Source organism: Callorhinus ursinus, unplaced genomic scaffold, assembly GCF_003265705.2.
Source record: "Callorhinus ursinus isolate GAN/ISIS: 27379988/994484 unplaced genomic scaffold, GSC_fseal_2.0 scaffold20, whole genome shotgun sequence".
Taxonomy (NCBI): Eukaryota; Metazoa; Chordata; class Mammalia; order Carnivora; family Otariidae; genus Callorhinus; species Callorhinus ursinus.
The window spans coordinates 15,807,596-15,824,800 of record NW_027397082.1 but is presented as its reverse complement, the minus strand read 5'-3'; the positions used below and the strand labels follow the sequence as shown (position 1 = coordinate 15,824,800).

The following is a 17,205-nucleotide window of genomic DNA, read 5'->3' as shown; positions in this document are numbered from 1 at the left end:
TTGGTGGCATAAGGATATTTAAGGTCCAGACGGGGCCTTATGATTTTGGGAGGCAAGCCTCTTGTGTTGATGATAGAATAGGGCTTAACAGACTCTCTTCTTGGCCGAACTCTAGTCAGGACCCTCTAAGCTCTTTGTCCAGTAGGCTCTGCCCTTGGGTATGTCCTCAAAAGCCCAGTTTTACCAAGAATCCTGCTAAGTCAGTTTAGCCAGAATCCCCTGCCCTCAATATCTGACTGATCTCCGCATCCCCTACCATGCCCCTAGGTGATGTCTCATCACCCTGGCCTGCCTTCAGTAAGAATCCCGTTAGGTCAGTTTATAAAGGAATTACTCTACCCTCTAGTAATGTTCCATCTGCTCACCCCCACCCTTCTCTTTGGCTAGAAATTCCTTGCTTTTCATTGTATTCAGAGTTGAACCCAGTCTCTCTCATTGGAAAACCCCATTGCAGTGGTTTCTATATGTATTGCCTTTGTCCTGAATGAAGTCTGCCTTATCATTTTAACAATGTCAGGATAATTTTTTTTCTTTAACAGGTGTAAGGAATTGGCTTGTCCAGGGTAGCACTTTGTGTATGTTTCAGAGTCTGGATTTCTAGACTCCAGGTTCAATGTTCTTTCTCCACACCATGCTATCTTTATGTCTTCAACAGTGCAGAACCAAGAAGTGATTCATCCTATAAAACATCTTATTTGGACTAATAAAAGTATGCAACTGCCTCTAGAGATTAGGCTTTCTCCTTCCCTGCCCTGGAGAGGATAGGAGCTTGGGGTGATTGGTCACTTAACCCTGATGCTAGTGTGAGTGAACCGCAGATCCTTCCCTGGCACCAAATGCTGCTAGACCTTTCCACGTGTGCCAGCATCCAACTAGATGAGGTGTGTTTCCTAGGTGTGACTATGTGTTGAATGGCCACTAGACATTAGCAGCTGGTCAAGAAGTTGACCAGCCAAGAACATGAATGACCATTCGTTCATTCTTACAAATGAAGACAAAGCAAAGTGGAATAATACACAAACCAGTACATTCAGCACTTGCTTTGCATCAGACATAGTGCAAGGCATTGGGACTGTTAGAAGAAATGGCTCTTGCCCTTAGGGAACTATAGTCAAAGAGGAGATCCCAGAATAAAAATAGTATGAGAAACAATAGGATAAATGCTAACATAGAAATCTATACAAGGTGATATGGGAATGCAAAGGAAATCATGATTAATTTCCCAGTGGGGAAGCTGGCAGGAGGGTGATATTGGTGGTGTCAAGGTTGGAGAGAAATTTCCTCCCAAGCAGAGGAAATAGCACAGGGATAGTTCAGACAAAGGGAATGATACTTGTAGAAATGGAGGGCAGTGAAAACACAGGACATTCAGGAAAGTTCGGTGAGGCTGGAGAGAAAGGGGCAGTGAACAGGTGGCTGGAAATGAGTCTAGTGGGGAAGACTGAAGCCATATTTGACAAGACTAAAGCTTGGAAGCTACAACCTCATCGTGTGTAGGCAGTGGGTAATTACTACGAGGGATGAGGTAGAGAGACCCAGAGGTTGAAATATGGCCTGATGACAGCATGGAGGATGGCGGGAGGGGGAGAAGACTGGAAGAAGAGCATCCAGTTGGGGGACTCTTGCAAAAAATAAGGATGCATGAGCCACAGCATTGGCGTGAAGATGGAAAGACCAGGGGTCCAAGTTATTTAGGAGATAGAATCATTAAGACTTGGGAGACTGAGCTGGGTTGCAGAGATAAAGGCAACAAACAAGATTGAGAGTGATTCCCTGTGCTGAAAGGTAGACAGGAGACTGAAGATAAGAAGTCAATTTTGGGGGGCTGGTTATAAAAGTTACCATAGACACTGACCATGTGGAGCCAGTAGCCTAGGGAGAGATTTGAAATACCGATGTTTATTTATTCAGTAAACATGCCGATTGTGTACGATGTGTACAGACTGGTTTTGCACATTTTGGGGAAAGGAGAAGCGAATGTCCTTTTTATTTTTATGTATATATATTTTTTAACATTTCATTATACCTACATCCTGCCAGGAGGTTTGTCATGTGTCATATTTTTGCATCCTTACAAATAAATACCTTGTGAGATTAAATTTCCCTGATTTTTTCAGTCAAGAAACCTGAGGCTCTAGCAGGTTAAATAACTTGCACGTGGTCATGCAACCAGAGAGCTGTGGATCTAGCAATGAAATAGAGATTTTGTGGGGTGCCTGGGTGGCACAGTTGGTAAGTGTCTGCCTGCGGCTCAGGTCATGATCCCAGAGCTCTGGGCTCGAGTCCCTCATCGGGCTCCCTGCTCAGCGGGGAGTCTGCTTCTCCCTGTCCCTCTGCCCCTCCCCCTGCTTGTGCTTTTTCACTCTCTCTCTCTCTCTCTCTCTGTTAAATAAATAAATAAAATCTTAAAAAAAAAGAAATAGAGATTTTGCTACATCCCAAAGTTCATGTTCTTTGGTCTCACTGTAGTGTTGTCTGAGCTCCCTTGTCCTTCGGGAGCTGATGTTGTGCTAGGGGGACCAGAACTTAAAGAAACTCATCACGATGATATCACAGGGCCAAAAGGAGGCACGTGCAGTGTGCTTTGGGTGCACTGTGGGCTGGGGAAGCTTGTTTCAGGGAAGAGAAGGGGTGAGGGTGACTGGGAAGAGGGCTAGTGGAGCCTTCACAGAGGTGAGGGTGGGCAGCTCAGCTGGCACGGGGACATGGAATTTGCTCGATCAGATGAGGGGGGATAACTCTTAAAGGTCATCACACACTACAAGCTTTGGCGACTAGGCTTGTAAAACTAAACTGTGGGCCAGGGCAGGAGCAGATTCTGGGCAGGAGGTGGGTGAAGAATCTGGGAAAAGGTAGGAATAGGCAGGCATTTAGTTACCAGGGGAGCACGCAGCCAGAGCCGGACACTGGGGTCTGAGGCAGAATGCAGACACCCATGAGGTCGGGTGACCACAGAGAAACTAAGCTGACCTTGGACTTTCTAAAGCCTGGGTGGGAGAAGTTTCATGATCTAGCCAAAGAAGGCAATGGGGGGAAAGATGGGGTGTGGAGTGGATGATACTCTTGGTTTGAAAAGGGAGGGGGATGGGTGTGGAGTGGGGTCGGGGAGTGAGGCACGCAGCGCGGCATCGAGGCTGGGGTCTACCTGAGAGCCACCGCGCTCCCTCCTGCACCGTGGAAAGGCGGAATGGAGAAGAAGGGGCCTATGGCTTCGCCTGACTTTGCTCTCTGAGTCCTGACCTGTGGTTTTGGTATAAGGTCAGAACCCTGGAAATTAGGCCCAGAGGACAAGCAGGTAGCCAGCCGGATAACTGGGATGATGAACTGTTAGCGGCACCCCCTAGCACCAGCTTTTGGCCCTGACACACCATGGTTCCTCTGTAAAGCATCCCACCCTCTCCCCGCTGTGGCCCAACACGGCCGCTGGACCCTCCAAGCTCCTGCCTATGGGGCTTCCTTCCACCCCAGGGGTCCCCAGCCTCGGGCCCAGTGGAGGTGGCGTGAGGTTGGCTGGACTCCGGTGACCTCAGGAGACAGTCTGGCCTCTCGCACAGCCCCCAGCTGGAACTCGCGTCCCTCCCTCCGCAGCAGCACGCCGAGGCCCCTGGCTGAACCTCAGGCAGGCAGTCCCCAGCAACAGCTTCACAGACAGACAGCCTCCCAGAGGGCGAAAAGTCAGGGCTCCGGGAAAGGCCGGGAGCAAAGGGGAGTGAGCTTAGGTAGTAAGCAGGTGTGCTAGTCTAATTGCTCTTCCGAAATTAGTGGGGCCTTTTATCTCTGAATCACTCCTGTGATTTGGGAACAAAGGTGCATGTTGAAGGAGAACTTGGCTCCCCTCTGAACACAGTCCCCCATTTGGTAAAACAATCCCTCCCTTTCTCTCTTACCTGCAGATCAACGGATTATGGCACCACCTACGAGAAGCTGAATGACAAAGTAGGTTTGAAGACTGTCCTCAGTTACCTCTACGTCAATCCCACCAACAAAAGGAAGGTAAGACTAAGGGTCAGGGGTCCTGAGCACTCCCTGTGGGGTAGCAGGGCTGCCAGGGGCCAGGCGAGAAGAAGAAAACCAATAGGCATGGAGTCAGTGAGAGGCCTTCTTTCTAGGTCAGGAACATCACAGACACTGTTTGTCACTGTAACTGCCTGGACACTAGTAGTAGCAATAATAATGATAATTTTGACGACAACAGTAAAATGATGTACCTAGTAAGGTGTTCCTCTGTGCTAGGGATGACTTATCTCATTTATCTTCACGGGGAATCTGTGGGCTAGAAGTTACTGCTGTCCCCATTTTACAGGTGAAGAAACTCAAGGTCAGAGAGAGAGTAGGTTTCTATCCCGAAGGCAGACAGTGGTAAGTAACAGTTCTGTGATTGGAGAGTAGCTCTGCTTGTCTCTGGAGTTGAGTTCTTCCACAGCCTCGCTCTTCTTGCTGGTCTGTTTTCAGAGAGCTCTTTGTAAACAGGGAGTCTGTTTCTGCCAAGGGAAGGAAGCTTCTGGCCCCTCTGCTCTCTGACTTTCTAACTGACTTAACAGCCAGGATATAGAGGAAAGCATAGAAGGCCAGACTGTGGTCATGGAGGCCTGCTGGGAGGAGGGGCCTGGGAGTCCACGGAACGATGGACCATTTTAGAAAATAAATACTGTATAATATGTGAGCTCTGGGGTGGGGTGATCTGTCTGCAGCCAGGAAGGCGTTGCTGTTTAGAAACTTAGGCAGCCTAGCCCCTAGAAACACAGCAGGAATCTAAAAGGCCATGTTCGTGTTTCTCGGAGTCTTGACAACGGCACTCCCTAGCTTTCCTCTTGTGATCTGATTTGCATTCCCCCATAGGTTTCTAGCCGCTTCTTTTGTGAGAATAAGTGCAGGAATGAGCTTCAACCCACTGTGCAGATGTCCCTGACCTCTGAGTCCAGTCTGGTGGAGTCCGAGCTGGGATGATGATTATTTATGCCGCTCAAAGCAGAACAGCTTTGACTCAGACCCCTAGCGGGAGCGCTCACATCCCCCTGTCTTCTCACTCCCACCTCTGCTGCCCCTGATCCCCAGCAAAGGGAGGAAGCAGAATGGGTGACTCCTGGTTTAGTATTGGTGATGGATGCCCAGTGATCTAGCTAGGAGGCTCCAGACCTGAGACTATACCCACCAGTCAAGTGCCAAAACCCGGATGATCATCAGGATGGCTGTTTGGATACCTGTTACTCAGATGGAATAGTTTCTCTTTGCTTTGTCCCAAAGTGCTGTCATCTCCATAGTTTTCAGTATTGTCATGTGACTTGCTGAACATCAGAGCTGGAAGGGATCACAGATTTTATCTATAATAGCAGTTATTATTAGTTCTTGAACTTTAGTGCTTTTGCAGAAGTGAGTAAAGCTCTAGATCTCTTCCCAGGAAACATGCCCCTGCCCACAGAACTGGAAGACAGTTTTTAGCAGCTTGTCAACAGCTGGAATCCCACCCACAGACCCAGGATGTCCATGGAGTCTCAGTTAAGAATCCTTTATCTGTACCAATAACCTCATTTTACAGAGGAGAAAACAGAAGCCAAAAAAAGCCCACAGAGCCAGGGAGGTGAGAGGTCAGAACTCTTTGTTCTCAGTCCAGATTTCTTGGCTCCAGACCACGCTTTGCATCTTTTCCTCCTATACAGTCACAGCCTAGTAGTTTACAATGTACAGTCTAGTCCTGTCTTGGAAGCTTGAGGCATTTGCTTCTTGACCCAGAGGAAAGCTTAGGTGCCACGTCCATGATGGACCCATGATAAACCTGGACTGAATGCAATCAGCAATGGTCTGTCACAATCTTTCCTCTGCCCTGCCCCCTTCATTAAGAAGGAAGCTGAGGTCTACAGAGGACAGATGGGTCCACCCATGTCGCTGAGCTGGTTGGTGGCAGCATTGCCAGTTGGTCTCATGACTCTCAGTATAAAGCTTTTTCCATCCTATGCAAGTGACTTGGGGTCGGATGGAATCATGTCTTGGGGTGTATGCACTGTGGGAGAAGCAGGTTTTTGACATGTGGCAGACACCCTTCAGTGCTGATCTTTGACCTTTGACCACAACAAAGTTAATCGTATTTTCTTGTAGATGATAGGTCAGCTGTCTTTCTTCCAAGTGGGATGTAAAGGGACACACTGGTTGGCATCCATTTTGGTGGTCATCTGTCATGTCTGTTTCCTGTTGGGCTTCTACTCATAATGATTCTCCTTTTTAAAAAAATAATGATGTCTCCTTTGGTCTTTTGCTCTTTTTCTCTACCCCTGACTTCTCTATCTCTCCTTGGTATAACCTAGAGGTGATTAGAAATGCGGGAGGATTGTTCAGGTGGCTCAGTCCGTTAAGCGTCTGACTCTTGGTTTCAGATCCTGAGCTCAGGGGTCATGAGATTGAGCCTGACATCAGGTTCCACACTCAGTACAGAGTCTGCTTGTCTCTCTCTCTCTGCACCCACCCCCCCACTTTCTATCTCTTTCTAAAATAAATAAATGAAGTCTTAAACAAAAAGTGCAGAAACAAAGGGTTGGTTAACGCAGATGCTGAGGGTCAGAAAGAACAGAAAGCTGGGATTTAGAGACCACTGGTACAGAAATTCTGTCTCCATTTCTCCTTCCTACAAGTGATATCCACCCCATGGGCTCTCTGGAGCAGTTCCTCATGGGAATTAATCCCCACTTAACAAAAGTTGAGCCTATTTTGTCTGTCTTCTCTGAGAAACACCATCAAAGCAAGTTAACTCCCACTTAAGAGTCACTGCTTCCCAGAAAGTTAAAAGCATAGACAGTTTTTTTTCCTTACTCAGATTGGGGAAAGACAAATGACAGGTATTGCCATGGTTGTATTTATTTTTTCTAATAGCAGTAGAAATTCATAAGGAGACTGTGTGATCCTGAAGTGCTTTCTGAATCATCCAAGGAAAAATGAAATTAGATTGTTTCATTTTATGATAAATGTTTTTGATTGTCTTCTGAGCCTCTGGATGCTGACAATTCACAAATACTCTACATGGTGACTTTTCTTTTAACCAGAATATTCAGTTTACTAGAACTACCCTTATCCAGCCCCATAGGCAAAATGACATTTAGAGATAAATGAAAATACTCTGGTTTGTTTCTTTACTGCTTAGTGCTCTGGATCACAATGACCTTGTAATTCAACTTTTTTGTTTCCTTCTTATCTATGTCTTAAAGTTTAAACCGGTGGTCTCTGGATTCTCATCTCCGCTTGCATTATGCAAGATCTTCTGATCCTACAGCACCCAAATTATCTGTAGCTGCCCATGTTCATTGACAGCCAGTGAAAAATCCAGCAGATTTTCAGTTCATCTTGTGGGAACACTTGCTTTTTACTTAATGAGTTATTTATTTAACAAATGGCTACTACTTTCCTTGTAGGCTGTGAGAACGTCAGAGATCTGTGGCCCCTGGCAAAACAGTAAATTGTGCTTGTATTTATATAGTAGTTGTTTTTTTTAATAATTTTTTATTGTTATGTTAATCACCATACATTACATCATTAGTTTTTGATGTAGTGTTCCATGATTCATTGTTTGTGCATAACACCCAGTGCTCCACGCAGGATGTGCCCTCTTTAATACCCATCACCAGGCTAACCCATCCCCCCACCCCCCTCCCCTCTGGAACCCTCAGTTTGTTTTTCAGAGTCCATCGTCTCTCATGGTTCGTCTCCCCCTCTGACTTACTCCCCTTCATTCTTCCCCTCCTGCTATCTTCTTCTTTTTTTTTTTCTTAACATATATTGCATTATTTGTTTCAGAAGTACAGATCCGTGATTCATCAGTCTTGTACAATCCACAGTGCTCACCATAGCACATACCCTCCCCAATGTCTATCACCCAGCCACCCAATCCCTCCCACCCCCCACCACTCCAGCAACACTCAGTTTGTTTCCTGAGATTAAGAATTCCTCATATCAGTGAGGTCATATGATACATGTCTTTCTCTGACTGACTTATTTCACTCAGCATAACACCCTCCAGTTCCATCCACGTCGTTGCAAATGGCAAGATCTCATGCCTTTTGATGGCTGCATAATATTCCATTGTGTATATATACCACCTCTTCTTTATCCATTCATCTGTCGATGGACATCTTGGCTCTTTCCACAGTTTGGCTATTGCTACCATATGATCCAGCAATTGCACTACTGGGTATTTACCACAAAGATACAAATGTAGGGATCCGAAGGGGTACGTGCACCCCAGTGTTTATAGCAGCAATGTCCACAGTAGTTGGTTTTCTAATGCTTTTTTGACAACATAAAATCTTCCCAAATGCAGATAGCCAATAAGCCATTGGGTTGAAAGTATAAGGGTTAACATGTGTATATCCTTCTGTCAGTAACAGTCTTACCATTAATTGAGCACCTACTATGCTAAGCTGCCTTTTAGGAGCTTAATCCATTTAACCTCCAAACCTCCCAGCCATTAGAAGGCTTTAACCTCTAAACCTCCCAGCCATTAGAAGCAGGTGAGATAAGGAAATGGCTGTATGTTGATTACCTCAAGGCTGTATTACTTGTAAATGTGAGTCTGCAACAACTTTCCCGTCGTAGGTGAGGGAAATGAATGACAAATTTGTCAGGATACATCCAGTGATGCTGGACTCCCTAAAGGAAGTTGAGATTTGCACTAGTTGTATTTACTGGTCTTTCCTAAATGAGAGTATTGATATGAAATGCTGGGAGCTACTCCAGTTGAAGTTGTTCTAGACTCTCCTATGCTGTGGTGGCATCAGCAATATTTTAATGACCTTGACCTGCCCTGACTGTATTTGATGTGAATTCTACATCCCTCCCTGTTTGCCTTTCTCCAGCCATTGGCCAAATAGTTCATTACCCAGGTGATGTCTGAGCCTGGCAATTTGCACATGAAGAGCAGTGTGTTCCTCCTAGAAGCAGGTGTGTCTGAGGTTTGTGTCCCTGAGGAGGAGCTCTGCTGGGGGTGGGGGCTCTGAGTTCCCTCTCACAGCTTCTTCTGCTCGCAGGAGACAAATGCCCCTGGGTTCCTAGAACTTGCTACTGTCAGCCAGTGCTTGCCCTCTCTGGTTCATGCAGAATGGCCTGCGCCAAGGTCAATCTTGCATTTAGCAGATCTGTGCTTTGTACAATACAAACATGCTGAAGGCTTTGTGCCCCGGCAAGAGAGGGGTTTGGCTCTTACGTGTGCCTATTTGAGAACAATTCTTTAGGTGGATAGGGAAATGCAGGCATGCTATGCCCAAATTGCTCTGCCTCAAAAGTGGCTGCCACCTGCAGATTTGGAAAGAGTGCTTTGGAAATGGCAGAGAGCATAGGAAGGTCTGCCAGGGAGTTGGCTAAAGTACTGCAGAGTAGAGGTGGGTGTGCCTGTGTGTGTGTGTGTGTGTGCGCGCGCGCGCGTGCGCGCGTGTGGTGTGTGGGGAGGCTGTACAGTCTGATACCAGAATAGGGTAATTACTTCTTATGGAGCTCCTCACCTGTCCGAAGTCCTGGGCTGAATTCACTTCTATACCCTATTCTAAATTTCAGTCCTAATCCCCTGAGCCTGGTACTTTTATTCCCATCTGACTGGTGAGGAAACTGAGGCTCAGACAGCTGAGCCACTTGCTTTTTGTCAAGTAGCTAGCAAAAGCAGCCCAGGATCCCCCATTCATCTTTGTGTGACCACACAGGCCATGCTGTCTGCTCTGATCCCTAGGCTGGCCGCCTTGCACGGATACAAAGACCGGGTGGGTGCAGTCAGCACCCTAATAGTATCTGCTGCTGCTTGGGGTTTTCTCTCCATTAGTGGTAGAGAATTCACCGTTTCTTGGAAGAGGAGGGGAGTGTTAGATCTTCCCTTTCTAATTGATTTACCATTGAGGAGGGTAATGACTTCCAGGCTCCCCTGCAGAAATACAGTGGGAACCACCAGTCGGATTTCTCTGACACGCAAGCCACCTCTGTCAGGCTGTTGAAGAGGCATTGTGCATGTGGTCAGATGTGGGTTATTCGCATATCGTTCTCTTAAGACAGCAGCATAACCCTGAGCTCCGTGACACTCGGGAACACCCCGAAACGAAACAAAACACAGCATTTTAAACTACTGGCCTCCTGTGTTCCCTGACCATGTCTCCTGCGATTGTTGGAGGATCAGGGAGAGTCCACTTTCAATCCACAGATCGTAAAATCTCTTACACTGAAGCAAAGCAGTAACAATCACGAGAAGAAGGAGAATGTGGAGAGCTAATTTCAGGCTGTTAAGCAATCTGTTAAGTGTCTAGCTCTGAGCAAAGTCTTTTGGAGGGGAGTTTCCTGCGTTTAGAGACGCGCGGTCTGCTGGGGCGGGGACTGCCAGCGAGTGATGTGGGCCAGGCGGGGACTGCGGCGGCCATTCAGGAAAGGAGCTTCTACTAATGTGCTCCCGATGACCGTGGGCCTGTGGGAATGAGGGCCTGGTTGCAGCTGTGACATCACCGTCGTCAGTTCCTGCTTTGCTCTGCATATTTCCGTATGAAACTTTTGTATTTTGAAATGTGTGAGATGGGCTGGGATGTGGGATTTGGAGTGTGGGGCCTGGCAGGCTGTCCCAAATTCATCTCGCTCCCTTGCATCCACGTGGCTTCCTGTGCCATATTCTGAGTACCAAGTCGTTCTCCAGCCAAAAAGTTGGTATTTGTATGTGGCCTTTGGGGGCCACATGATAAAGATAACAGTAGGTGCTCCTCCTGGGGGCCCGCAGTGATGCCTTCATGGCCTGTGGGGGCTATCAACTAAATGGAATGTGGCTCACAAAGACTTCCCATTTGACTCCAAGGAATCGTGTAGTAGGTCCTGCTATGCAAAGGGACCTTTGGGGTCACTGAAGGGAAAGACCTTTAGAATAGGTATAGAAGCGAGATCTCTGCTTTCTGGTCCTGGTTCTGTGTGTTCTCGAATAAGCCAGAGCCCACTCAGAGCCTCCGTTTCCCTGTCTGTATAATGGCAAGCTTGGCTTCTTGGACGTTCCTTCCAGCTGAGGTTGTCCGGATGGCCACCATTTGGACAGCGCCTCTCAGAGGACTACATCGTACTAGGTGACGACGCGTGGACTTTGGGCTCCATGCACGGCCATTTGGGTAGTCCTTGGAAGGTGTGATCCCCATAGCTCTTGGCTTTATGGACACAGGTTGACCAGCTGAGCTCTTCCATCCAGGCTAGAAGCTTCTTTTCTGAAGTTACAGTTCCTTGGTCAGAAGGTGGTTGCTTTCCTGTAACCCACTGGCTCTGCCGGTTTAACTTCCGCGGGCTGGCTTCCAGCAGCATGAGGTGGCATAGCTTCACATGAGGGTCCCTGTCCTTGTCCCAGGCATGCATGCCCTCCTCTTGCAGGAGAGGGAACTAGAGGAGCTGTTGTCATGAATGTGCTCCAGCAGGCAACCCGGGTTCGTGAGGACACGACCGTGATCACGGGCAGTGCTCCAGCTCGGCTGCATCCCCCGCTGGGCATCTCCTCGCCGTGGGCCCTGCTTTCTCCCTTCGCACAATGTGCATAATCAGCCCGGTGTCCAAGAGCAAGTAAGACAAGTCCCTCCTTGGGCTGATACTCATTTCTGTTTCCAGCGGTGACAAGTGTCTGAGATATTAATGACAGTGGCGTTGATAACACAATAACAATGATGAGCAGCTAGCATTTTTTTGAGCATTAACTATGTCCTACAAATTACCCTAAATGTTTTCCGTGAATTGACTCATTAATACTTCGCCAGCAACCCTGGGATATTGGTCCTATCGTTCTTCCATTTACAAGTGGTGAAAGTCTGGCGCAAAGAGGTCCGTGACCTGCTCGGGTTCGGTTGTTGATAGTCACTTGGTCTAGTGTGCTCACCCAACTCGCTATTACTCATATTTAATTTTAGACTCACTGCATGTTAGAGTGAAAAGGGCCCTCCAAGACTGTCTGTGCAGGCTCTCAGCAGAAGAGGCCCCTTGGGGGCTTGTCTCAGGTCATGGAGTCAAGTGCAGCAGAACCAGGACTGCAGCTGGGCCTACTGACTCCTAATCTGGTGGATCTGATAGCGAACGCTGGCTGCGAGTGGGTGCAAGTAGGGAACAGATGGAAACATGTACTCCCCACCTGTCTCACTGAATGTGTGTTGTAGCTGTAGGGCCATACAAACATCCTTAGCTTCTCAGTTCTCTGGTCTCAAAGTCGAAAGGGTAGTTCCTGCTGGAATCCCATTTCAGATGAACCTGCCTGAGAAACTAAGGGCCTGGAACCCAAACTGCCTTTTGCACGTTGGAAGACAGAATGGTTGAGTACCGTGCTCATGGCTACATGGCTATCCAGGAAACAAGGGGCTGGTGCCCCTGGGGAAGAGATATTGGGGAAGGAACTAGGGTTTCTGGTCTAGACCTTTCTCTTAGCTGTGGAGATTGGGAAAATCATTTAAATTCTCTAAGCCTCTGTTATTCCATCTGTAAAATGGGCATAAAAGATCATTTACATATGCCCTCCGTTGGGAGCAAAATGAGGATAAAATGAGAAACATAACATTGACTTGGAGGAAATAAGCTACAGAAAGGGAAGAGAGGATTGTATCTGCTCAGATGGAGCGGGCATTACGATCACAGACCGGAATCAGCCTCCCTGTGTGCACCGGTTCCTTGGCTCTGCCCTGCTGACCGTAGGGGCTGCCAGGCCTCCCCTGCTTGGCTGCCTGCTTCTCTGCTTCCTGGGGGAGAGGCTGCAGCCCCCAGAACCCTGGGTTTTCAAGGGCCCCACGTCCTGCCCTGTCCAGGAAGCACACTGCCACATTTCTCCCCCTGTAGTCTTCTTCCCTGTCCCTTAAAACCAAGCTTGCTGACAGCCTGAGGGAGATGGATTATTCTGCTGTTGGAGAGAAATGGCCCCACTCTTGTTAATTCACAACTACCTCATTTTTCTTGCCTCATAAATTAACAGTTACCAAGAGGCTAGAGCAGTGTTTATGGGAAAATGTGTGAAAGGAAGGAGTGAAAAAAGGAAAAAGAACAGATCTTGGACCAAACCTTCTTCCTTTATGGATTCCCTGTCCAAACCTTTTTCCTCTTATATACCCAGAAAGTGATCCAGAGAGTAACTACCCCCCCCCCCCCGCCCCCTGGAGAATGAAAGCATCAAACTCAGTTGGGGGCTGAGGAATGCAAATAAAGGAGAACTAAGACATCAGAAGAGGGTGGATGCATGAAGGGACAGATCCTGGTTTACAGGTGTCCACCTGTCTTCGCAAGTGTGACTGGATGGAGTGGATGTGAAGTGTGGTTCAACTCAGACTAATCACTTAAAGGAAAGAGAATCTAAAGTAATTCTTGGAAATTCACTCTTTAGTCACAAAGTCCCTCTCAGCAAATATATGTATGTGGTTCCCCATATAAATTATTGCAGTGTGCTCTAGCCAATAATTTATTTAAAGGCTCATTAAAATGATTACTAGTTTTTTCTTTTGCATTTTATTTGAAAATGGGAAGAATATAAACCTATAGCCTGGCTTCTTTCCAAAGTGCCCTTTGGGGTTTGCACTGAGTATATCATATTTTTTTTAATAAAGATATGATTTGCGGTAAGATTGTTCAGGCGTTTAAGAGGAACAATAAACATTAGGCACTTAACTGTACCTTTTAGCGGCTTGTGTTTGCCTAACCTATTTTGTAAAATTTGGTTTTTATTGGATTTGCATTTTATGTGTGTGTGTGTACTTGTGCATCTGTGTGTTCAGAAGGTATCAACAAAGAGCATTAAGGAAACTTCAGAGTTAAGAAATAAGAAAAATAAAACCCTCTTCCTCTTCTGGGCAAACTCTGGTTTGGCATGAACTAAGGATCAAAGGAAAGCCCGTGTTCCCGGGTAGTCATGGGAAATGATGGTTCTGTTTTGCTGCCTGGCTTATCCCAGGGACCCTGGCTGACCACCAGAGTTACTCACTGAAGCCTCTGAGGAGGGATTCCTTGCAAGGGGTCACTTGGTCTAGTGTGCTCACCTAACGCAGGGTACAGGCGAAGGCAGAGCCAGCAATAGGAATGGAAAGTCTAAGGACGCAACCCAAAGGAGAGGGCATTGAACTGGTGCATGTAGGGGTCAGCTTGGGTATGAGAAAACAACATGATGGGCTGAAAAGGGCTTCCACACCAGGCCCGGATGACCTGTGGAGATGGTGGGGATTTTACATATGAAAGGCTGTTAAAAAACGGGAGATAACCCTATTTCCCAGGTCTGAAGGACTTAATAAAGCACCAAGCTTTGAGGAAGATATCATCCTGTGGCATAATCAGAACCAGTGAAGAGAGGAGGCAAAAACTGGCTGACTTTGGAAGAAAGCTTGCAATTTGGAGAAGGAAGGGAGAGCAAAAGGACAATCCATTAGGGGAGGCAGGCTGTGGGGGTTTTAACAGACATATCGGGTTTAGCAGTTGCAAGTCCAGAGAGAGACAGAGTGGGATTAAATATTGTAGGCCCCCCGAAAATCTCAGGGATGGAGGTAGGACTCAAGACGGGGGCATGGGGAGCCCCAGCAGACGTTTGAGCAGGGGCCGACAGGGTGAGGGCTGTCTGTGTGTGTACCGGAGGGCTGGCTAGAGCTGATGGGTGGGTGAGGTGCCCATGTTAGGCATCGCACACCAGCTCTCCGTCCTTGCCCTGCCCTCCCCAGACCTCTGAGTGTATTTTCTGAGCATCACAGGCAAGAGCAATTTTAACAAAGAGCTTGGGGTGCAGGGTGATGTGTTCTTCCTAATGTTCCGACACACAGTTATATAGCAAATGGATCTTGCTGCCCCTGAGGTAGAGGTATCTGTAACAAAAGCAACTACCACCACCACCAGTGAAAGAAATCACTCGATTTTTTTCTTCCTTGGTGAGCTCAACCAAGCAGAGCGATTGCCACTGGCATGCATGGCTCACCCCCGGCCCGGCCCCCATTCCCGGCCCAAGGTCAGAATGACAGACGTCCGTACTCAGCGCACACTCGGTTGGTTAGCATGTCCGGGTGATGAGGGGCGAGCATCCTGGGATCCTCAGGTCTGCCAAATGGCTCGGGGGCAGGTCTGCAGCAAGGAAGTCCCTGTCCCTGCCCACTGGGGGTCTGAGTGGGCAGTGCAGAGTGAGCTGCTGACCTCAGTGACAAATGGAGGCCTCGCTTGGCGCTGGCAGCTCCGTGTGGAGCGGGGAGCAGGGGGAAGATGCAGACAGTCTGCCGTGCCATTGCGCAGCACGGGTCTAACTCTGAGATATGGCTCAGGCTGTCTGAGGATGACCAAATAGAGGAAAGAAATGAGCCAGAGGGGAAGCAGCTACGAGAAATGCACATGAGTATCTCCTGCTTTCCCGAAAGAGAGGAAGATGTGTTCAGTTTAGGAACTTGCCACCTAATCCTGCTCTTCCCTAGGGCCCAGCAAAGCAGTGTGACTGCAGAAGGGGGAGTTTCACAGCACAGCCTGAGCCTGACTGGCTGGGTGACCTCGCACATGTCATTTCACTTCTCTGTACCTTCATTTTCTCATTGGTAAACGGGGCTCCCAATTTTATTTTATTCAGTTTTAAGGATTAAATAACATCTGCATGCCGTGCACAGGTGCTTAACAGTGTGCCTTCCTTTCCTCCGGTTAAATGAACCTCTTTGGCTTTGTCCCCTGCTCCATGATGCTTCTCACTCCCCGAGGACCCCGTGTCCATCTAGCTGACTTCACTATCCTGTGAAAAGGCATCTGTTTTCCTCCAGCTAGCATGAGGCAAGGTCCTTCCAACTTCTAAAACAAAAATTTTCCCCCTCTGCATCCCTCCTCTTTTTCTCTCTCTGGCCACCTGCCTGCCGTGTCTTCTCACCGATGTACTGATTGTTTCTACCTCACTTAATGAAGTCTAAATTAAAAGTGATGGTTGCCAGCCCTGGGTAGTGTGTGCAAAGCAAGTTTCCACCCCTTATCACCCAAGCCCCATTAGGCAGGTGGAGCTGGGATTCGGCTCCAGGGCTGCCTGACTCCAGAGCCCCACACAGCCCCCCCAGCGTTGTACCCCCACGAAACACCACCGCCGTCTATGCAGACGCACATCCGGTTGCATTGCTTCCTGTTGGTTGTGTAAAGGTGATCCTTCCTGAAGATTGCGGATCTCCTTGCTGTGCGGCGCCAGGCCCAGGAAGCATGCGGGCACTTCAGGCCTGGAGCCCCACAGTGGCAGGCATTGTGTTTAAGTGGGACACTCCTTTGGGACTGAGCTGGGAGAGGAGCCAGTGGTCAGCCCCTCAGAGACTGCAGTTACGGCAGCAGTGCTGGGTGCCCGCGGACACCCCATGGATGCTTAGCCTGCTGCTCGACGTCAGGGACAGGGTGTTGGTCTGACTTGGGCATTAGAAAGACAAAAAATGCTGACGTTTATTGAGCACTTACCGTGTGCCATGCTAATGGTTTTACGTGAACATTTTTCTCACACAGACAAATATATAAGGTAACACAGTTATTCTTTCTGTTTTGGGAGAAGGGCATGGGGAGGGGGTGAGAATGACTGTTTTACGAGTGAGCAAGAGGGAGAGGGAGAGAGAAGCAGTGGGGGGGCACGGGGAGAGAGAGAGAGTGAGAGAGAGGGCGAGCGCACTGAGGCAAAAACACTAAGTTCTCCTAGATGGACAGTGGTCAAGCCAGGTTTTGAACCCACCTTGTCCAACTTTAAAACACAAGGTCTTAAGACAGTGTTTTATTGGCCTTTCTGGGCTCAGATGGGCACCATGACCTTCTAGAACCTCTCTTTGCTATCTACAAAGGAGTGTAGATATGCAGAGGGATGTGTTTCCTTCTAGTTCAACAATGCCATGGTCCCATGCTAAGAGGTTCTAAAAGAATGTTCTCTGCTGAGGGGAGAAGTCAGAGGAGTGTAGGGTTGCTGAGTTTTCTTAAACATAAGACAAATGATATGCTGGGGTGGATGGGGGCAGTAAATAGCCTGTGGAAAGTGCCTTAGCATTCAATAATTCACAAGAGCAAGCAGCAGGACCAAGCTCCGGCATTCCCACTTGGAAGCCCCCACAGGGCGGGGGCTGGCCGGGTTCCTGAAGATCTCCTTCCACTCGGGCAAGGAGCCATTTTGTTCAGATCCTGACTCTACCTCTTAGCAGCTGGTGGCTTGTGCACATTATTAAATACTCCAAGCTTTTGTTTCCTTGTTGTTGCAACCAGGGTGATTTTCGTGCCCAGGTCAGAGCTGATAGAAGTATT

At 48.0% G+C, this 17,205-nt stretch overlaps 1 protein-coding gene across 2 annotated transcripts in view; it reads left to right on the top strand.

Annotated features, from left to right (window-relative positions):
• SORCS3 (sortilin related VPS10 domain containing receptor 3) overlaps window positions 1–17,205 on the top strand; it is a 615,618-nt gene that overhangs the window by 273,408 nt on the left and 325,005 nt on the right. For both annotated transcript variants that reach the window (XM_073904225.1, XM_025881120.2), the window contains exon 3: window positions 3,894–3,993. In XM_073904225.1, coding sequence (XP_073760326.1) covers window positions 3,894–3,993 — 100 coding nt within the window. The remainder of the gene's footprint in view (window positions 1–3,893; window positions 3,994–17,205) is intronic.